The 22,321-nt window shown below is 56.0% G+C and overlaps 1 protein-coding gene across 1 annotated transcript in view; it reads left to right on the plus strand.

Moving 5' to 3' along the window:
- Positions 1–20,871, plus strand: part of KCNK3 (potassium two pore domain channel subfamily K member 3) — a 38,275-nt gene extending 17,404 nt beyond the window's left edge. The window contains exon 2 of the mRNA XM_045883723.2: positions 17,669–20,871. Within this exon, the coding sequence (XP_045739679.1) occupies positions 17,669–18,594 (926 nt within the window). The 3' untranslated portion in view covers positions 18,595–20,871. The remainder of the gene's footprint in view (positions 1–17,668) is intronic.
- Positions 20,872–22,321: the final 1,450 nt, after the last annotated feature.

Genomic DNA, 22,321 nt, shown 5'->3' on the forward strand with positions numbered 1-22,321 from the left:
CATTGACAGGAATCAGGCAGTACACAGAGCGTCAACATGGGGGAGAACGGTGCCTTCCGGTGGCCACACCGGACCTGGGTGTCTTAGTTCAGCCAGGTGGAATGTGGGGTGGAGCCGGAGGCGAGTTCTTGGTGGCCTTCCCTGGGGGCCAGTATCAGAGCAGCTCAGGCAGAGTCCTGGCCCACTCTTAGAGTCAGGGTGCATCAGGTGCAACTGCAAAGGACCAGCAGAAGCAGGAGTGGGGAGTGTCCAGAAAGAAGTCAGAGGAAGAGTGGCCATCAGGGCTGAGTGTGGCCAGAATACGAAGAGCAAATAAGGATGCCAACATCCAAGACCACCATGTGTGGTTGTCCAGGTTGTGCACTGTCCCAAAGAATCCAGCTGATGGGTTGGGAAGCCGAAGTTCAGCCTCCTCACCAAGCTCTGCACTCCCAGAGGCTGCATCAACCCAGAGGGGCCCATTTTTTTCTAATCTGTCCTGGAGTTCCATAGCTAGCGCAGCCCTTCCTCACTGGCTCTGGTACTCAGGACGTTCCTGAGGTTTTCAGCCAGCGTAGTCTTGGTGAAGTGAGGGTAGCCTGAGGGGTGAGAGGGAAGCAATTCTCTGGGGGAGTGGAGAGTAAGACGGAGGAAAGAGCATGGTGGGCCTGTCTCCCTCCCTTCTCTTTTTGAAAAACCTTGAGGCCAATAGTGAGACACCAGCAGACGAGAGTTCGAAAATACCGCCAAATGGGGGCAGGGGAGGGGGGTGGGGGAAGCGTGTGCCTCCAGAAGCAGAGCCAGGAGGAAGAGCCCAGGGCTGGGGCAGAGTGCAGTTAGGGGGTCAGCCTTGGGAAGGGGGGTCTCTCCTCCTCTGAATGGGAGAAGCGGGAAGGGAGCAAGGCCCACAAAAAGAACAGGAGAAGCAGTATAAGGAGGGTCTCACTCAGCCATGTTCTAGCTGTATGACCTCGAGCAAGTCACTTCACCTCGCTGTGGCTCAGCTCCTGCATCTTTAAATGGGGATAATAATAGCACGTACCAAATAGGGTTGTCTGAGGATTAAAAGAGGAGCATGTATTTGCTCGCCTAGAACAATGTGGCACGTAGTAAGCACTATATAAAAGTCGGCTAGTATTGTTTTGAATCCGGGAGGAGGGAGCAGGGACAGAGGCATTTATCATTTGAATAAAGTCAAGTGCAGAGAAAGCTAGCTCACCCAGACTTCACATTGGGGTGGGGTGGGCTGGGGAGGGGAGGCACGGCGGAACTGTAAGCCGCAGCTAGGGAGACCGCCCGGGTGCTGGGGACACTGCCCAGCGTGGAGCTCTTGGCTCCATAAAAAGCACACTCAGGACACCAGTGCATAAATAGGCAGCCTCTTTAGGCCACAGGAGCCTTGAAGTCACTCTCCTATTATACCCGACTCTGCGCTGGGAACAGCAGTGAAGATGGAGGGCCTGGAAGGTGGCAGAGTGGCAGAGACCATTGAAAAGGCTGGGCAATCAGAGGGCAGAAGAGAGATGGCAAGCCCAGGGGGAGTCAGGCAGAGGGAGGCAGGCTGGGGGCTGAGCATCTGCCCCTGTGTCTCTGTGTGAAGGGCAGTGTCCCCAAGGATGGGGACAGCTACCTGCTGTCTCCAATGAGGACAACAGGCTGAAAGGGAAGGGCCTGAGCCTTGGTCATTTCATTCCGCCTAAGGAGTATTTCTGACAGGGCGTAGGGTTTGGTGAAATGTGTTTCCATGGAGAGTGATGGAATCTTAGCCTCCGAGAAGTCTGTCTCTGTGGGGGAGGGGCTGGATTTGGGGACTTCTTTAAATCCTAATGACTTGAAGGAACAGCAGGGCCCAGAGGCCAGGTCCTGTGAGGGGTTCCCTCTCCCTTTATTGAGGGGCAGACTCTCCTGCTTCCCTGTCCGCCCGGGACCCCATCTGGTTCTTGCATTCTCTGCCCCGGATGGTGGACGGAATGGTGCCAGCAGGCTACTGCGGGGACCTGCGGGGTGTTGGAGTGGGCGGGTATGCGCATATGTTTGTGGGTGCACACATGCACACATGCTTGTGTGCACACATGATTAGTGGGGGTGGGGACACCACATCTGCAGGCGGGCTCAGGCGAAGAGAAGGTCCCAGCAGCTGGCTCCAGGCTGAAGTCCGTGTTGCCTGGAGTCCTGCTCCTGGCACTATGCCAACCTGCACCATCTGAGCTCCTGAGCCCTGGGGAGAGTGTTGAGCCTAAGAAAAGCCTCCTCCACATCTCCTGGCATCTGTTCCCAAATTCCCTGCCAGCCCAGAGCTGTGTGGGCCACTATCCATGACCAGAAAGGAGAGTGTGCAAGCAGGTGGTAGAGACAGGGCCTACAGGGGCCACGCGCACTCCAAGACCTCCCCACCAAAACCGACTCAGTCACTGAGACCGGCTTCCTACATCTGCTGGGAATCCACTGGCAACACTGGGCAAGGTGGGCCAGCGGAGAGAGACCCAACTCCACGCAAAAACCTACCACCTGGCAGAGTGGCGAGGGCAGAAGAAGGTGCCATTCTTCCAGCTGGGGGACAGAGGGAGGTGGGCCCAAAGAGGCGGAGTCGTCCTTGGGGGGCAGGAGAGATGAGGGAGGGAATTCCAGGCAACATGAGGAAGCTTCGGAGGTGGGGTGAGGGAAAGATGTGGGAAACCCTGGCAAGAGAGGGGACCAGAAGTACTGGAGTGAGAAGAGAGCAGGCCAGGTAGAGGGTAAGGTTGTGGCCCGACAATCTGTGTGCTGGGCCAGGACACCCCAGACTGTGTTGTGTACATTTGGGGAACTAAGGAAGGCTTCTGGGTGGTGGGTGGCAGCTCAGAGCTGTGCTTTAAAAAGTAATAGCATTAATAACAGCTCCTACTTCCTGAGACTCTCCACGCACGAGGCCTTGTACTAGGCACTTTCCACACTGTATTTCTCAACCCCAGGCCCCCCAGCTACCTAGCAAGACAGGGGATCAGAGGGGCAGTGTGAGCTGTGGGAGAGGCAGCAGGCCTGGAATCAGGGGACCTGGCTCTCTGGGGCTATAACCTTGGGGGAGACACCCACTTGCCCAGGCTTCACTGTCCCCGGCTGTTGAATGCAGACCACCCCTGCCCAGTGGGCCACACAGGAATGTTCCTCAACACTGTAGAGCGCTGTGCCCAGGTGGGTCTCCTGAAACCCAGCCAGGGCCCTTCTGCTGTGCCGTCACCTCGCAAGGAGCAAACCCTGTTCAGGGCTTGGGAGCCTAGCCCCTCCATGAACAGGGGCTGGAGCTTAGCGAGGCACAGGGCCCCTTTGCACCAGTGCGAATAAAAGGGGACAGCGGCACTTAGCCAGTGGGAGGGCCAGTGATCAGAAGCCCAGGCCTCTCCCTCCCGCTCTCTCGGGCGACACCGCCTGTCTCTGCTGTGCCCAGTCACTCTGGCTTCTCTTCCCCTGCAACTCTAACTCCAGTGTGACTTCGGCTCACAGTGGTCCCACCTAGGACCCAGCTCTTTATAATCCTGCAGCTCAGCCCCCAAAAGCCGACCAGCCCTTCAGCCCGGAATCCCAGTCCCTGGGAGAGGTGACCTGATTGGCGCAGCTGATAGCTTCGGTCCTCTTGGATCAGGGGCCACCACGAGTCCAACCCACTGTGGCCTAGGCCAAGCTCACATGGTAGAAAGGGGCTGCCTAGGCCCTCAACTAAGGTTGTCCCAGGAAAGGGGCAGGCACTCCAGCCACATCCACCAAAGACAGCCTCCCTCAGGGCCCTGTCCCTTTGCCCTGCTGCTGCCCCCTCCTCACCTCCTGCTCCGTCCGGCTCAGGGCCATACTGAAGCATCCCAGCAGTCTGCAAAGAGACCTCCAGAGGGCTGCTCCCTGGGACAGAAAGGACCAGCCTTTGGAAGGACACTATTTCCCTCCTCACATGGTTTGAACAGCCACTGTCCTGCCCTGAAGGGCTCACAGTGATCTTAGGATGATGGCCCCTTGGACACATTTTCCACACTCTCTCAACAAACTGCATGGTCCCAGGGACCCCTGACAGGGCCTGGACTCTGAAGGCCAAAAGATCTATGCTGAATCCTAGCTTTGCCAACTTTTATCGGTATGACTTTAGGCCCGGGCTCTTTAGCCTCCCTGAGGCTCGGTTTCCTCATCAAATGGAGCTAATGATGCCTACCTGGAAGGTCATGGCGAGGACTGGAGAAAATTAATGCAAAGGCACTGGGGTACCTGATACTGTCACCCTTAGCAGGAGGGGCGCTAAGGGCAGACAAAGCCCAGGCTCTGCTCTGGCCTGGGAATGCCCACCCCCTTGCTCTCCCCCGTCTTCCTCTCGGACTCTATCCTCTCCCTGTTCCCACCTGCTGCCCCACAGCCAGCCGCACAGAGGGGGGGGCCGGGAGGCAAGTCTCCACCCAGGGAGCCAACCGCCTCATAGAAACCTGGTCCAGTGTCCAGCGCCCCCCAGGCTGGCCAGCCCCCTCCCTGCTTCCTGCATAGACTTGACTAACTGAAGCTTTGCTCACAAAGACACCACTGTGCATCAGGAGGTGGGTAAATATGCCAGTGTCCACCAGGAGAGGCAAGTGAGTGGCAGAGACGGATGCTGTGCAGAGAGCTGAGAGAAAGGGATGCTCTTGGGCCAGAGCTGGAGGAAGTCTCCTCAGAAGGCCCCAGGGAGGGAGAAGGCGGGGCGGGGGGGCGGGGGGGGGACACAGCAGCCAACTTCGCATCAGCATAGGGGAGGCGGGGAATGTTGAAGAAGGAAGGAACGTCTTCACAATAATTCTGTAAATCTAGAATTGTTCTAAAATTAAAAGTTTACTTAAATAAAATAGTAAATGGTAGAAGCAGGAGGAGGAGGAGAAGAGGAAGAAGACAGAAGTGGGGGAGGAGGAGGACGTGGAGGAGGAGGAAGGGGGCAGTATGGGCTCTGACAGTGACCTTGGCCAGGTTTCTAGCGACGAGGAGGGTGGAGCAGGCCGCACGCCAGCCAGGTGTTCACGCCCGCCTGGGACGATGCTCCCAGGTATCCAGGGACATCTCCAGATGCTTTAAGGAACAGAACATGCCACATTCCCAGCCACAGGAGCGTTGGCAAGCTTGCTACGCCTTCCACCTCCCTTCTGGTTTCTGGGTGCCCACTGTCCCCCGTCACAGAATGGTACCTCTGGCATAGACTCAGCGCAGCCTGGGGAAGGTCTTTACTTAAGGGACGGTCTCCTCTCAGCTGCCCCCAGCTTGCTTCTGTTCCCAGAGGGCATGACCAAGCCATCCTCATCCCTGCGTCCTCTCCCAGCGCAGAGCAGAGTGCCTGGTGCCGAGGAGGAGGTTTGCTCTATTGATTGATTAAGACAAGCTAAGAGGGAAAGAAGCCATCTTGGCCTCGCTGATATTCCAGCTGATATTCTTGAGACCAGCCCGGTGCTGCAAACTTCCTGGGTCCCCTGCTGCCCACTCAGCCACTGCAGGGGCTCTGCCCCCCCTCTTCCAGGACAGGCTCGGAGCGCCCCACTGCCTCTTGCCATCTGGCTCTGGCCGGGGAGCGTGTCCTCTGCGGCATGCCGAGGTCCACCTTCCTGGGGGAAGGGCCTGGATGGGAAGGAGGAGGAATGGTAGCTGGAGAGGGCACCTGCTTTGACTCCGGTCCAGAGGGCCTGGAGACCACCAAGACATGGAAGGAAGAGAGCAGGAAGGCCTGTCTGCCATATACCTGTGTGGCCTTGTCCAAGTCACCCAGCCACTCGGCTCAGTCTCCTCAGCAGGAAAACCCAGGCACCTGCCTTCCAGAATGCAGCATCTAATCAACTAACATCGGCCAGGCTGCACAAGGCGGCAGGCCTGAATGTGCACCCTGACTCGGCCACTCATCAGCTGTGTGGTCTTAAATGAGTTCCGCGAACTTCCTGTGCCTCCATTTTCTCACCTGTAAAATGGAGGTAATACAGCTCTCAATAAGCTGTTGTGAAGATTAAACGATATGTGGAAAGCCCTTAGTACAGTGCCCGGCACACAAATGCTCAGTAAATGCGAGCTTTGTTATTTGCTACTGTTCCTACAACCGCTACAACATTCCTACCAGCCCCCCCACCAGTATTCTCAGCTACTGCATGCCAGGCACTGAGCTCCCAAGAAGTATGAGACACCATCACTGTCCTCAGAGTCCAGGGGGAGCTTGAGAGTACAAAACGAGAAAAGGAGAAGGGGGAGGAGAGAAAAAGGAAAAGAGAAGGAAGACAGAACAGAGAAGCAGCCAAAAAAGCAAAAAGAAGCAAAGAAGCGAGGCCCCAGGAGACTGGTCTCCAGGGCTGGATGCGGGTGCGGTGAGGGGTCCCTCAAGGGTTCGGCAGTCAGTAGGGGGAACCTGGGGACCAAAAAGACTCCCTGGATGCCCTGGCCCATCTTGGCCCTGGGACACCCAGATGGGACACGTGGCCGTCTCCTCCCTGACTCCATGTGGCCTCCTGTGCCAGGAGACTGGATGTGGGTGGGGTGTGGGGTACGATTTAGTACCCAAAGACATGATTCTGGCTGTCCCTCTGCCTCAGCTGGGAGGCGTTATTTAGAGCACTGCTGAGCTCCAGCCCCCTCCCAGGACAGCGCAGGGGTCCTCACGGGATCCCCAGCATCTACTCAGGGCCAGCAGGGGCAGCTCCGCAGACATGCGGCCCCAGCAGTTGTGCATCTCATATGCGCCCAAAGGCTCAGGGCCATTGTTCTGGGGACGCAACAGTGCTTTCTCCACTGTTTGTGGGGCAAGGTACGTGGCCCCTCTAGAGGTCCAGAATCCTAGAATGTCACAGGGCCTCAAGAACATCTCCAGCCTTGTTGCTTCCCATAGGAGGGCCTCCAGGCTAAGAAAAGGGCAGCGTCTTTCCCGTGATCACCCAGTGGCACAGCTAGAACCAGAGTCCAGATCTTCCGACTCTCATTCCCATGGAAGAGCCCAGGGACAGACAGCCTGGGGCAGTGGAAAGAGAACCGCCTTTGAACAGAAAATATTCTTATTCTAGAACTTAAGAGCACTGCACGTATTAAGGACTCACAAAGTCTGCTGGTTGGATGGATGAATGTTTGAGGCATGGCGAGTGATGAATGAAGAGCTCCAGGAGTACTGATGTGTTTAGGTGGGTAGGATCAGGGAAGGTGTCACTGAGGGGATGACTTTTGAGATGGGCTTTGATGGAAGAGAAGAAGCCCATCAGGATGGAGAAAAGCATGAGCAGTGTCCACCAATGTGGAAATGCATCTGTGGCCTCCAAAGGGCTGTGGACACCAATTTCACATGCAGGTTTGGGCTCCAGACCGTGCTTGAAACTCAACTCTCTCCTCCAGGCCTCTGCACGGTGTGTGGGACAGGGGGAGCTAGCAATTTATGAAATCCTTAAATACAACTTGGTCAGAGAAGAAATACCCTCCTAATCTAACATTCCATTTGACAGGTAAGAAAACTGAGGCTCAGGACGCTGGCATGCCTTCACAAAGGCCCTACAGCAGACTCAGCAAACTAGGGCCTATAAACCAAATTTGGCCCACCGCCTATTTTTATAAATAAAGTTTTATTGGAACACAGGCACACCCATTCATTTACATATTGTCTTTGGCTGCTGCCTTGATATGGCAGAGCTGAGTAGTTGCAAGAGGCCATATGGACTAGGAAATCTAAAATATTTACTATCTGGCCCTTTATAGAAGAAAGTTTGCCAACTCCCATCCTACAGTAAGGTGGTGGCAAGAGTTGGGATGGGAGCCAGGCCTCTGACTCCTTGTTGGGTGCTCTTTAATTCCGTGCACCTTGCCCCTCGGGGCCCATGGTTCCCCCCCTGTCACACTGCCTGCAGGGTGAGATTTCAGGCGGCCAGGCTCTGGACAAGCTCAACTCCAGGACACATGGTGCAGCCAACAGGGAACATCTGGGCTGGCCACAGTTACTTCCATGACACAACAGGGTTTCTTGTTGGAAGCAGTTCAGCCCCTTTTGGGGGAGTCTGACAAGGAGATGCCAACATGCGCCTGCTTCTCCTCCATGGGCAAAACAGAAAGAGCCAGAGAGTGTTAAGTGTAGGACTCAGGCCAGCCAGATGCCAGAGTTAAGGACACAGCCTTTCAAGAAGCACACAGAGGAGGACTGGCATCTCCAGCCATCTGCTGAGATGGCCAAGTCCACTTTATTGCGCTGTAGAATTACTTTCTCCGTGCCAGACTGTCCCTGGTGGATTCGTTTAATTAAAACCCCAGCAGATCCAATCTGTTAGAAGTTCTGAGTTCACACATGTCCTGGCCAATTGGTCATAAGGATGCAGACAGGCCACAGGCCTGGGCCACGGCCACCTGGTACAGTGACTGGCCTATAATAGAGCCCAGAAGCCCCGGGTCAGCGCACTTCCGAGGACAAGCGGGGTTGCTGCCCTGTTGTGTGGCCCTGCCCGCTGCAGGCCTCAGGCTCTCTTCATCCTCCCTGTCTCCACCTCCTTCACCTCTCAGGCTCATTGGTGATGCCTCCCTTCCTTAACAGCGTCATTCAACAGAGAGTCATTAAATGCCAGCTACGTGCCAAGCACTTTTCTGGGTGCAGGGAAAATAGTTGTAACAAAAGAGACCAAAATCCCTGCCCTCACCAAGCTTACAGTTGAAACCCACAAATGCAAGAGCATCCCATACACTGTGTATCTACTCTCTCCTCCCTCCCCTCTTCCATCCCTCCCCTCTTCTCTCCCCTCCTGAACTCAGTTTAGGCCTGAGCACTTGACAAGAGGACCATGCATGCACAGGCCTCCTAATGAAACCTCCTGCCCCCCCATCTCCCACTGCCACCCCCTGAACCGGGATGCAAGGAAAATCCATCTCGACCCTTCTTTGACATGTCCCTCCCCTACCCAGGAGCCCTCAGTGGCTCCTCACTGCCTTCAAGTTAAGATTTGAACGCCTGCACCTACCCTTCAAAGCACTTCACATTTTAGCCCTTGCTCTTCCTCCCAACCTACGCTGCTCAAGTGAACTTTTCTGCTCCGAGAACTCCAGAGTTTTTGTTGGTGTTAGATTTATAATATTCATTGGTATCTACTTATAAAAGTAATAGATTTTTGTAGAAAATATACAATATATAAGAGCAAATTAAAATTAATTATGAGCCCATGATTCAAAGATAAACTCTATGAGCTTTTTAGTATATTTCTTTCCAGCTTCTCTTTCTATGTGCGTGTAAATACATTTGTTATATTTATATATTTAGTATGGCATCCCATTACACATAGTGTTGTATCCTGCCATTTTTATTTAACATTCTATGGTGGTTTTCTAGGTAATTAAGAGACTCCTGAAGAGTATATTGAGTGGCCGCACAATATTCCACCACATAAATATACCTTAATATGTTTAACCAAACCCTATTGGTGAACATTTGGACTGTTTACAATTTTTCACAATGAAAATGCTGCTATAAACATCCTTGTTCATAAATCTTTGTCCCAATCTCTGGTTATTTTCCCAGCAGAGTTCCTAGAAGTGGCATTGCAGGGTCACTGGGCAGACACATTTCTAAGGTTCTTGATGCGTATCATGAAGCTGCCTTCCTGAGAGTTTGTCGGTCCCCCTTCCCCCACTTTGTGAGAATGCCCACTAGCCTCAGACAGATACATTTTCTCTGCCCCTACTGTACCACGTGTCTTCCTGCATTGTGTCTTTGCTTCAGCAGCTCCCCTCTGTCAGAACCCTGCATTTCCCATCCATCCTTCAGAACTCAGGGCAAAGGCCGCCTCTTCCAGGAAGCCCCTCCTGATAGCCCAACCCAAGTTCTCCACCTCTAGCCCTCCTTCAGCCCCTGTCTTAAATTCTCCCTAAGATAATTCCCTCTGAGGCCATGCATTTGAACAATGTATATAACAATACACATTATTGTCCTCTTCTCTGTACAAGACATTGAAGTTTCCAAAGTATTCCACTGAGATGTTTCATCTGATTCACTTCAGATACAAAGCGTTTTGAGGTCAAGGACCATGGTTTGATCATCTGGGTCTACTTACCCTGGCCCCATTGGGCCCCACTGCCAATCTCAGATCTAGCCCAACCTCAAGCCAGGCCCCGATTTAATGGAGTTTGACAACAGCCTTCGTTATTCCTTGGTCCACTGGAACAGATTTTAGGATGTTCTCTGCAGTGAGGACTGACTGGGACAGAGGCCCTGGATGCCAGTCCTGGCTCTGTTAGTGACTCGATGTCCCGGTCCCTGTCCCTCTCTGGGCCTCAGTCTACTCATCTATAAAATGAGTGGGTTGAACTACAGAGTCTCTCACCCTCTGGGACTGATTGGCCCTGCGGCCCCAAGCACCCAGAGCAGCCCTGGGGTGCCTCTGAGAGCCCCTTGCAAAGCCAGCCTCTGGGATAGGCCGGAGGGAGCTGGCCAGGGAGGCAGGCCTGGCTCCAGGCCAGGCTGTGTCTGCAAACACTGACCTTGGCTGCCGCAGGGATTTTCCATGACACCAGCACCCTCCCCCTTAGCTCCCCCTAATCCCACGTGCGCTGGGGAGGGTGGGGGATGGGAGTGGAAGGGGCTGTACTACTCCAGAGGACCCTGAATCATAGCAGTGGGGCTCCTGTGGATGGGATAGAGCTAAAAGGGAGAGAGGAGAGAGCAGTGGGCTTCCATGTGCCAAGTGTGGTGGGAAAGCAGGGGTAGGGAGAGCACCTGCCAGTGGGGAATGGGGAGAAGAGCTGAAAGAGGAGCTGGGAAGATGGGAAAGAGGCCTTGGAAAGGGGCAGGAGGGAGGGAGGGAGGCTGCTGTGCTGCAGAGCTGTCCTTCCTGGGAGCTCTAGCCTGGAGGGGATGAACTCCAGACAGAGTTCTGCACACTGGGCCCTCCCCCACAACCCAGGTCCATGAGGCCCTGGTGGTTTCCCAGGCCTCGCTCAGGCCTTGGCCAGGCCTAGGGCAGGGGTATTCCTTCTGGAGCCCTGAAGCTGACCTCATTTTGCAAGGGCCTGGGGCCACAAGAAGGACAGGAGGTATGAGTCACTAAAGACCTTCCTGCCAGGGCCACCTCCCCTCCCCCTGCTGGGTGTCTGAGGGGAGGTTCCTCTCCCCAGCTCTGCACCCCAGACTTCGAAGCTCTCTGGGTTGAACGGCATTTTCCGAGCAGCGGTTCCCACCAGGCCTTGCGCTAGACACTGAGGGGACTTGCTGGCCCCCTGGGAGCCCAGAGCCCTGAAGAACTCCTCTTTAGACCTGAGAGCAGAAAGGCGGGCACTGTAGCCAGGCAGGGGGAGCAGAGCCTCGAGTACTAGGGAAGATCCCAGAGGGTTCTGGGAAAGGCGTTGTCAGAGCTGGACGGTGCGGCTGGAGGAGAAGGCCTGCATTCTCCTCCCTGTCTCCGCCCAGCCCGGCAGCCTCCTCCCTCCTTCCAAGGGCCTGGGCACTCCTGCCAGCTTCCTTCCGCCTCATCTCCTTTAACACACCAATTAGACTCCTGCGGAGCCTCCTGTCCCACTTCCTGGCTCCACACGGCTGCCATCTCCAGACCCAGGGGGCGGCTCCCTGTTGGCGCCTCAGGCCCCTGAGGAGGCAGTGTGCTCAGTGGGCCTTTCTGAGGGGACCGAAGGGCTCAGGCCTGACTGCCCTCTGCAGGCCCCGGAGGAGGGCCCGGCTACCCTCTGGGGACACCTGTGTCTTACAGCTGGTCCCCTGGAGCTGCCTGTGTCTCCCTCAAGCCCCCACTTCTCTCCGGCTGCCCCCACCAAGCCTGGGGCAGCCCCAAGGGCAGGCCCCCTCCCCGTGTCCACCTCTGCACCAGCCCGGCTTGGCCCAGAGTTCACAGCCTTTGGGCGCCTCAGGCCACAGGTCTGATCCATCTTCTCTCAGGGCAAACATTAGCCTGGCTGGTGCCATATTTACATTAGATAACTAGGTCTACAGGGAACCAGGAAACAGGATGCAGCCAGGCACTGCCAAGGGCTGCGTGTTTCTAATCTACAGAAGGGCCGGGCCAACCAGAGACGGGCCATCTGAGACGCTCAAAGTCAGAGACCTAGAGAGAAGACCTTAGAGTTCTTAATGCTACAGACGACCCTTTCCCAAACTGCTCCAGAACACTGGTCCGACAACACGCACTGTAAGGAAAGCGCTCTAAGGCCAAATAAGCGGGAACACTTAGCACATTCCCCCAACTTGACCCGCTTCACACCTTAGCCCGTGTGGGGAGCTGATAAAATCTACACTGAAATCCAGTGATGACAAGTCCTGTTAAATTCAGCATTCATCTCATTTAATCGAACCAAGCAACCCTCTTCGCATCCAACAGTTATGAGCAGTCCTGGAACTGGTGTTCCAGGAAGTTAACTTGGGGAAACACGAATCAAACTGCTGGTGCCAAAAGGAACTTTAAAGACAATCTAACCTTGATGTTCCCCCCAAATATTCATACTCATAATTAATATTCATTGATGCCAATGCCCCAAGCATCCTAAGTCTGCCAAAGCCTCAAAATGCCCACAGCAACTCTATGAGGTCCGTGGATCATGGGTCCCATCTTACAGATGAGGAAACCGAGGTCCCTGAAGATGAGTTCCTCGCAGGCTGTGGGCAGTCATGGGCACCACCAACCTGCCAAGATCCCCTGTAGAAAATAGAAATAACCTATTTTCAGTATTTCAAAAGCATAACGGTAACTTAATTCAGTCTCTAGAATCAGTTAGCCCATACTAATCAGAAGTTCTGATTGGCAGGGCTGCTCTTAATTCATTTTGATGAGGGGAAAGAATGAATTCTTGCTTTCACAACGATCTATCCAGTGCCTGTTCTGTTCTATGCAGCAGTTCCCCGCACTGATCAACACCTTGTATTTCATAAATAACGTCTTTCAAAATTTAGACTCTACTAATGGGTGGGTTAATAGAAAAAAAGTCATTAAGAGGTATCCATAGCAGGGAAGATAATGGAAACCTTTTATCTTGCCCTATCCCACAAGTCATAGAGGAGGAAGATCGAGGCCCAGGGAGGGAAAAGGACTTGCTCAAGACACAAAAGTGGTTATGGCCAGAGCCAAGCCAGACCGCCAGATCTCCTGCCTCCATAGCCCCATGCTTTTTTCTCCACCCAAGGCTGTGGCCAGAGTTCTGGCTTTGTAGCCAACCAAGCCAGGGGTAGGAGGTCAGGCACTCAGACTGGGGGAACACATGAAGGCAGTGGGGAACAGGCAGCTGAGCCCAGTCCAGCCAAGGCCATCACCAAGGGTTCAGATTGGCTATTTGTGCTTTGACTAGAAGGATATAGGCCACCGAGAGAGAAAATCCAGTAAGGAGCAGGGGTTGGGGGGGAGCCACTAGATGCCCTAACCCTCTGCATCTGCCTGGAAGACAGCTTTGGCCAGTTTCTGAGCTCCTTGGTGATATCAGGAGGAAAACAGAAAAACTGAGGCCCAGGGCTTCCTGTCCCACCTCTCATTTTTCCTGTTGCCCCAAATATCCATAATTAATATTTATGTCTGACCACACAATTAATTGATATGGCCAGCCACCTGGCTTCCTCAGGTGAATTCCATGCCTCTGGCCAGGTTCCAGGGCCATCTCTTAGCTGAGCTGCTCGCAAGTGGGTGCTGCTGGGCCCTTGTTGAATGAACAAGTCAACCTTGGTCACACTGAGCCACAGGGCAGAGGACAGAGCATTGAGTGTGGAGTATAGTCCTGGCTCTGCCATTCACTGGCTGTGTGACCTCGAGCAGCTCACTTTCCTTCTCTGGACCTCTATCTCCTCATCTGTACAACAGAAGGACTGGATCATAGGATCACGAAGCACTTTCCTGACTCTGAGAACTCGTACGTCTGGTGGATTCAGGAAGGGAGGCTGGGAGATGAGGGGCGGTGACAGCCCCAGCCAGGGCTCTGAGAGGCAGTGGCTAGAGTCTCATGGTCAGGCCATGAGTTCTGGCTGGTCAGTCCATCAGGTCCTGGGAGGGAGGGTCCTCGGACCAGAGCGCCAGCTTCCGTGTGTGTCAGTGACACACAAGGACAGATGGAGCCCCTCGCCCAAAGACTCGCAGAGCTGGACAGCAAGGAGAAGGTGGGGACTACCTTTTGCCCCCTCTCTCGTAAACCCACGCCCGGTGTGGGCAAGGCCCAGGCAGGCGGCGGGCCTTCTGGACGGCAGACAGGCCTTGCCAAATTCCCAGTTACTTCCCAGAAGTTTCGGGGCCCCCCGGGACTGGCTCCACCCCAGCTGGCACACCTCCCAGCTGGGCGCCCACGTCAGCAGGTCCTCATAGCTCCCTTGCCCTTTCACCCAGTGACAAGAGAACAGATGAAGGGACAGGAGCATGCTGACCCGGGGCCAGGTACTTGCAGAAGCATCTGGTTCCCCGGGCATCGTGCTCCTGTTGCCACTTGTTCCACAGCCGGCTCAGGGCCGTGCCCAAGGATGAGACTCCAAGTGGAAGGCTCACCTCTCAGGGCCTCAGTTTCCCATCCTGGTCACTGTTCCCGGGTGATGAATTGGCTCGGAGGCATCGGCATGACAGATGAGTCAGAAAGTCCTAGAGGCCTTGGCCAACTCACAAGGCCTCTCCAGCCTTTTTCAGCTATAAAACAGAGATAGTCATAATAATGGCCTTGTGGAAGTTTTTCAGGATTAAAGTTTAAAATGTATCTGAAGGATAAGACCTTAAGCCTCAGCCTATGGGAGGGAGCGAGGGAGGGTGGGCCTAGGGTCGGGGGGAGCATCTGACCCCAAGGATGAGGCACATCCAGCCTGGGGCCACCCTGGACAGGACGGTGGACAGAGCGGGGCACAAGGCTCTGGCTTGATAAGAGCCTTTGGGTGAGCCCGGACGTGCCACCGCTTTGCACCTCAGCAGGGGGCAGGCAGGGGAAGGAGTTGTCCCTTCTGGCTGGGAGCTGGGAACACACAAGGGCACTCAGGATCGAAGCCCGCGAGGCAGGGAGGTCGCAGTGTGCCGACAGGCCCAGGGGAAGAAGGTGGCCTCGTGTCTGCGGGGACATGGGCAGTATTGAGACCAGAGAGGGCCTCTCCGCAGCTGGGGGACCTTGTGGGCAGCCACAGTGCTGCCAGGCCCGCAGACACTGGGTTTTCCTAAAGGCCCATGGGTCCCAGAGAAGTCGGAGCCTCTGAGTGAGCACAGGGCGAGGTGGTGGTGGCAGCGAGAGGGGGTCCTTCTCGCTGACCCCACAGAGGCTGCCTTACCCCCAGACCACACTCTCAGGAGGCCTTTTCCCTATGAGATTCCATCACCACTGCTTCATCACAAACGCCACAGGTTCTGAAGTACCTGTACTTCCAGTCTCTCCTTTCCCCCTGACGGCGCTCTGCCGGGCAACCAGGCCGGGTATTAACAGCTGTAGCTCAACCCACCCCCAGAGTGCGGACAAGGCAAAAGAGGTCCAGAGAGGGGAATGGATTTGCCCAAGGTCACACAGGCAGCATGTGGTCAAGCCGGCACTGGGCCCATGCTCCCCAATCCCTGTCCAGCCCCATCCACAGTGCCGCGCCCTCCCCCACCAATGCAGCGCCAGCCCCGGCCCCGGGGGACAGAGAAGGACAGGATGAGAAGCAGCTCTGGCTCGGGGCCTGCCCAGCTGTCGAGGTGAGTTGTGGTCTGGCTGCCGTGGCCGAGCTGGCGGGCACGATCTGTTCTCACCCTGCTGGGATGCGGACAGGCCAGGCCTGGCGGCTCAACAGCTCAGCTAGCCAGGCCCCTGGCACGGAGTGACACAGTCAACCAGCTCGGTGCCCTGGTGGGGAGCAGGGGAGTCCACAGCCTCACACAATTCAGGCAGCTGTCCCCAGGTCTGCCTGAGGTTTCAGATTCAAATGGCCTTGGGCTTCTAGAGATACCAGCTTGACTGGAACTGAGCTGCCCCCCAGCCTGGAAATGTGAGGGAAATCTGGCCCTTCATTCATTGCTTATCATCGTGAGCCAGTATTGACCATTTGATATGTACCAGACTCTAGGCTAAGTGCATCATACACATTATCTCATTCATTTCTCCCAAAAAGGCCTGGGAGACAGGTTCTACTTATTAGCCCCATTTTACACATGTGGAAACTAAGGCTCACAGAGGCTTTTAAAAACAAAACAAAACAAAAAACTGTCCACGGCAGAGTCAGGATGGGAATTCAGATCAGACATCAAAGCACATGGTACCCTACCTTGCCATCCACATGTTTTGGGCCTACTCCACGGGCATGGCTGGCAATGTGGAGGGGAAGCTTGCGAGGAGCATGACAAGGTAGAGCAGTGCCCACCCCGCTACCCCCAGCGTTTACAGTGTTTAGCTGTACATATGTAGTTGGGGAACCGAGGGGACAGAGCAGGGATGGTGGTAAAATTGGCCCTGGAGTTCAAAGCTAAACATTCTCAGTGCCACTCAAAGCAGAGAAGATCACTTCCAGTGAGGAATCCTGGACAACTGCATGGAAGAAGCAGCATCTGGTTACATTTTTGATAAGGCTTAGAGAGGAGGAAAAATTGGAAATCCTGCCAACCAGCATTATTTTGTTATAATAATCCTATTAATAAAAGTAATAAATATCGTAACAGCCCAGTGAAAAAAGCAGGTCCAGGACCAGCAGACCTCATTTTACAAATGAGGAAACATGCTCAGATAGGGTGAGTAATTTGCCCAAGGTCACACAGCCACTAGTGACAGGGCCAGAACTTGTGCTTAGGGCTTCTGAGTTCCCATCCAGGGTCTTTTCCCCTTCAGGTCTCCAGGCACAACTCCTGACTTAAGGCCATTTGATGGTTGGCTCAGAGGGAGGCTTTGCCTCTGCATGGCTCCTGGCTCAGTGAGGGCTGGGGGCAGTGTGAAGGAGAGAGGGGTTGGGTTTGTCTGGCTGGTGACAGTAATACCTGGAAGGACAGGCAGGGTCCCTGCTTTAACAAGGGCAATGCCACCTCTCCATGAGGACAGACCCTACTTCAGGGCCAGGCACAGAGAATGACCCCAGGGCTCCAGACTGGTGGCCGATGAAGATCCTGGAGCATCATTCATCCAGCTAACAGAGAGGCAATGTCCCCTTTCTCCCCTGACACTGGTCGGCCAGCTGCCTCAGGGAAACTGGTGGGCCCTGGTTGCCAACTACCTCTCATAAGCTTTGGCTGGCAGCAGGGAAATCATCAAGGAGCCATCCATGCCTCAGTTTCCCTCCCTCCACACTGAATCATGGGATGTGCAACCTCCACCCATTACAGTCAAGGAAACTGAGGCCCAGAGAGGACGAGGAACAGGTCCAAAGCCCACAGACACTGCGCTAGAAGCCAGGTCTCCCAAATGACCTGCCAGCACCCTTCACCCTATCCCTGCTGCCTCCCTCAATTCTATGTGTCAGCTCCCACTCTGGATTTAGAAAAGTGAGGTCTTTGAAACCAGACTGTAGTTCAGACGCAGGCTGCTCTACTTCCAAAGGGTGGGACCTTGGAAAAGTCACTTAACCCTCCCTGTTTCCTCCTTCCTTCCTACCTACCCTACGGACTCAACCAAGAGCATCAACAAGGAACTGGCACAGTGTACGGGGTCAAGGATGCGCCCATAAGTGCGTGTTGTCCTCTCTTCTGCTGGAAGGAGAAGCCCGAATCTGCAAAGTCGGGGAGGTGGAGGGCAGAGGCCCCGGGGAAGGGGGCAGGGTTTCTGGAAGAGCAGCCCCACAGCGCAGTGCTTTCTCTCCTCTTCCCCCGCTCTCCCCCAGGCTACGGCCACGCGGCACCCAGCACGGATGGCGGCAAGGTGTTCTGCATGTTCTACGCGCTGCTGGGCATCCCGCTCACGCTCGTCATGTTCCAGAGCCTGGGCGAGCGCATCAACACCTTCGTGAAGTACCTGCTGCACCGCGCCAAGAGGGGCCTGGGCATGCGGCGCGCCGACGTGTCCATGGCCAACATGGTGCTCATCGGCTTCTTCTCGTGCATCAGCACGCTGTGCATCGGCGCCGCCGCCTTCTCCTACTACGAGCACTGGACCTTCTTCCAGGCCTACTACTACTGCTTCATCACGCTCACCACCATCGGCTTCGGCGACTACGTGGCGCTGCAGAAGGACCAGGCGCTGCAGACGCAGCCGCAGTACGTGGCCTTCAGCTTCGTGTACATCCTCACGGGCCTCACGGTCATCGGCGCCTTCCTCAACCTCGTGGTGCTGCGCTTCATGACCATGAACGCCGAGGACGAGAAGCGCGACGCCGAGCACCGCGCGCTGCTCACGCGCAACGGGCAGGCGGGCGGGGGCGGCGCGGGCGGCGCGGGCGGCGGCGCGGGCGGCAGCGCGCACACCACGGACACCGGCTCGTCCCCGGCGGCGGCGGGCGGCGGCGGCGGCTTCCGCAACGTCTACGCCGAGGTGCTGCACTTCCAGTCCATGTGCTCGTGCCTCTGGTACAAGAGCCGCGAGAAGCTGCAGTACTCCATCCCCATGATCATCCCGCGGGACCTCTCCACGTCCGACACGTGCGTCGAGCAGAGCCACTCGTCGCCGGGAGGGGGCGGCCGCTACAGCGACACGCCCTCGCACCGCTGCCTGTGCAGTGGGGCGCAGCGCTCCGCCATCAGCTCCGTGTCCACGGGCCTGCACAGCCTGTCCACCTTCCGCGGCCTCATGAAGCGCAGGAGCTCCGTGTGAACGCCCCCGCCGGGGCCTGGAGCGCCTGCGAGTGCAGGGGGGCCGGGGCGGGGGGGGCTCCTGCCGGGGTGGGGGGAGCAGTAGGGGTCGGCGAGAGGCCCCGTGGGGCTCCCCCCACATCCCTCACCACCTTCCCCCGGCCCCCCCATCTCCAACTGTGCCTGCTCGCGCACCAGCCGGCAGGAGCCCGGGCTCTGAGGATGTCTCAGGACATCGGCGCCCTGCAAATTCCGAGAAATGTGAAATTTGGGGGGTGGGGGTGGGGGAGGGAAGGCAGAAGCTGGGAGCCTCTCATCCCTCTGGAAATCTAAGGAGCTCCCCAGTTCTCAGAGGCCCTGCTGGTACCCAGACCACCCCCCCTCTACCCTCTCCTCCGTCCGGAGGGAACTTTGTGTTCCGTGTAAGTTTGCATCTCTATTTATACCTCTGTCCTGCCAGGTCTCCCACCTTCCCGAGGCTCCAAAAGCCAGGGTGTCTTTGTTCAGGTCACCCCCACTCAGCCCCACTCCCCTTCCTCATCCCCAGCTGTGTCTCCCAACCTCCTACTACCTTTTGTGTTGTTTTGCATGGCTTTGCAGTTATGGAGAAAGTGGAAACCCAGCAGTCCCCAGAGCTAGTCCCCAGAAGGCAGGCAGACTGAAGCAAGGACAGGCAGGCTGCGGGAGGGACAGGGAAGGGATGGGAAGACAGCGCCCCGCCCCAAGTCTGCAGGGTGGTCGATGGGAGTTCACTGGTCTCCAGCCACATCAGGGCGAGAGAAGTCCAGCCTCAGACACTGCCCTTAGAATCAAACAGAACACTTCATACTTGCCATCCCCGGCCGCTGCTGACAATGACCAACTCTTAAATCTGTGGAATGAGTTTCAGCCTCCCAAAACCCTGTCCTGACTACTCATTCATGTGATTCTCACAACGCCCCGGTTAGGTCACCAGGGCAGGAGTTCTCATCCCCATTTTACAGATGACATGGACACCCGGAACGGCGACGTGACTTGCCCAGGGTGACACAGATGGCAAAAGGCCCAGGGGGACAAGAACCCAGGCTGCTTGTGCTGAGCCTCAGCGCCCTTTCCTTCGGACTCCTCTGCCCACTGTTGAAAGCGAGGCTCCTGCCCTGCACGCCCAGGCGTTGTGTGAGCCCCCGGGGCTTAAACCAGAAGCAGACTCCAGGACGGAGCCGTGTCGGGGCTCAGCCTCTATGCCGCTTGGCCGGGAGGCAGGCCTTCTGCATGGGCCCCTGAGGCAGGGTAGGAGCCCTCAGTCCCCGGACTGCCTGCTTACAGACCGGGAAGCAGGGCTGAGGCTCATGGAAGAAAGGCCAGGAGCGGAGGCTCTAGGGGTGGGGGAATGGGGCAGAATGAGCTAGACAAGTGTCAGGCATGTCCTCCTGGGACATTATCCCTGGCTGCGCAGCCAGCCTTGGTGCCTGTGTCCCAGGTAGCTAGAGGTAAATTAACGCTGCAGCAAGGAACGCCCCTCCCAGGCAGAGAGTTTGGACCCGGTGGGCCCACCGCCCACCCCACCTGCAACCAGAAACCCAGGTGCGGAACAGCAGAGGGAGGTGAGGCCCTCGACTCCACGGTTGGGCCCACAGCTGGAGCTGGTCCCGGGTCTCAGGGCAGCCTCGAGGGGTGGGCAGGGGGCCCCTCCCCACCCAAAACTGCCCTCCCGCCTTGTGCCCCTGTCAGCTCTCTACCACTGCTGAGCAAGGTCAGCCAAAGATGGCTGGAGTGGGGGAGCCCCAGGGGGCTTGGCCTCGGCCACACCCCAGCCACGTGCTCCAGCCTCTGGGAACCGCTGAGAGAGAAGAAGTCTGGCCGGTGTGTGAGTCCTGTCTCAGTGTGGAGGAGAAGAGGGCCCGGGACCCAGGGGCGCCCTCTGTGTTATGTGTGGGGTGCTGGCTGCCTCTGTCCTGTGTGTGACCCTGCCCTCGAGGGGTCCTGTCCTGTCAGTCCCGAGGGAGCCACAACCAAAGTCGCAGGGAGATGGTGAGGAAGGAGGCCAGACGGTCCTCAGCAGAGCATGGCAGACTGCTCCGTCTCCAGCTGGGTCTTTCCGGGAACTGGAAGGCCGGCGTTGCCTCCCGCCCTCCCGCTGCAGGCAGCCTTTCTGCTTCCCCAATGCCTTATGCCTGGGCACACTGCCACAGAATATGCAATACATGTGGGTGACATGCCCCCATGCCCACACCCCACCCCGGGCAGCCCCTAGACCCCAAAGGCTACGGCTGCCACGGCCTCCCTTCCGCCCCTCTTGCCTATCTGTCTTCACACTGAGAATGGCGTCTAATAAATGCTGTCCATGGAGACCAGGCTCAGGCTCAGCTGCCTCTGTATCGTATACCCTTGGCACTGCCAAGGAGCGAGGTCCACAGACACACCGGGCTGACCAAACCCTTTGCTTCAGGGGCCTTAGGAAGAAACCCCGGGGCAACACTGGCATCCCTTTTGTAATTTCCTCCAAGATCCAGATTTTCTCAGTGTCATCCTGGAACGACTATGAGAGCAACAGAAGACCTTAGAAGAGAAATCACCTGGTCCAGTCCTCCCCTTGTACATGAGTACACTGAAGCCCAGAGAGGGCAAGTCACTTGCTGTGAGTCACACAGGAGTGAATGGCAGACCCAGGATTAGAACCAGAACTGAGAATTCCAAATCCAGTGTTCCCCCTCCTCACATGGCCTAGAGTCTGGCTGGATGCACCTCAGCTGACAGTGACCCCTCCCTATCTGCCAGAGTGGGGATCCACCCGTTCCCCCCGGGCTCAATGGTCTGATGGACACAAAAATGTCTTTTTCAAAGGAAGACACATCACAAGCTCCTGTCTTCCAGGTATATTTCTCTCTGGGTGTGGAGGGATAACTCGGTTGGGACTGGACCCCAGATCCCAGAACAGACCCGGGGAGCAGATGCACCCTCCCAGCCGGTGCCAGAGGCTTCCAGATGTCACTGAGGACATCGCACAGTAACACCTTGTCCACTGCAACCCCATTTCTATCTATCTGCCTGCCTTTCTGCCCACCTATCTTTCATGAAATAATACTTAACCCCTACTATAGCCAACACATTCTAATACTTTCTATTCTAGTTCATGTTATAAAATGCTGGTCACAACCCACTAAATTGATTTCTCTGTCCACTAATGGTTTGCTCCCTACAGGTCGAAATGCTCCAGGGAAATAAAGGGGGAGGGTTGGATAGGGGCAATTTTTTCAAGTCCCCCCATCTACCCACTTGGATCACTTGAAATATACAGGGAGAGACCTATTTATTGGGGGTTCAGAGTTCAAAGAAAGAGGTGGTGGTGCCTGCACCCCTCTCCCAGGAGGCAGGACCCAGCCAGTCTTCATGGGACAGCGCTCCTCACACCTGCAGGCTGTTCCTGGGATGAGCTCCTCATTGGCCCATGGCTCTGAGGGTGGCTATGGCAGAACTGGATGTTAGTTCCTGTTGGCTCACCCATACCTAAGACCACCTCATCCAAAGCCAGGCTTCCTGCCCGTGACCCAGCTGTCTCTGTCTTTCTTAACAAAGCTAAATGCAACAGTAGAAATGATGTCATTTCTGAGGTCAGCAGGGACCAGCGCAAGGTTGCTTTTACTTTCTTAAGCAGCTCTTGCAGGACATAAATATGCTGACAACTGCCCTCCTTTCTTCCTCGCGGGGGGCAAAATAATCAGAACTTGAAGGAATCCCCAAGGGGCTACATTCACCCCAGTCTTCTGAGG

Source organism: Mirounga angustirostris, unplaced genomic scaffold, assembly GCF_029215605.1.
Source record: "Mirounga angustirostris isolate CCGP_5_RB_7025 unplaced genomic scaffold, mMirAng1.0.hap1 SCAF_10, whole genome shotgun sequence".
Lineage (NCBI taxonomy): Eukaryota > Metazoa > Chordata > Mammalia > Carnivora > Phocidae > Mirounga > Mirounga angustirostris.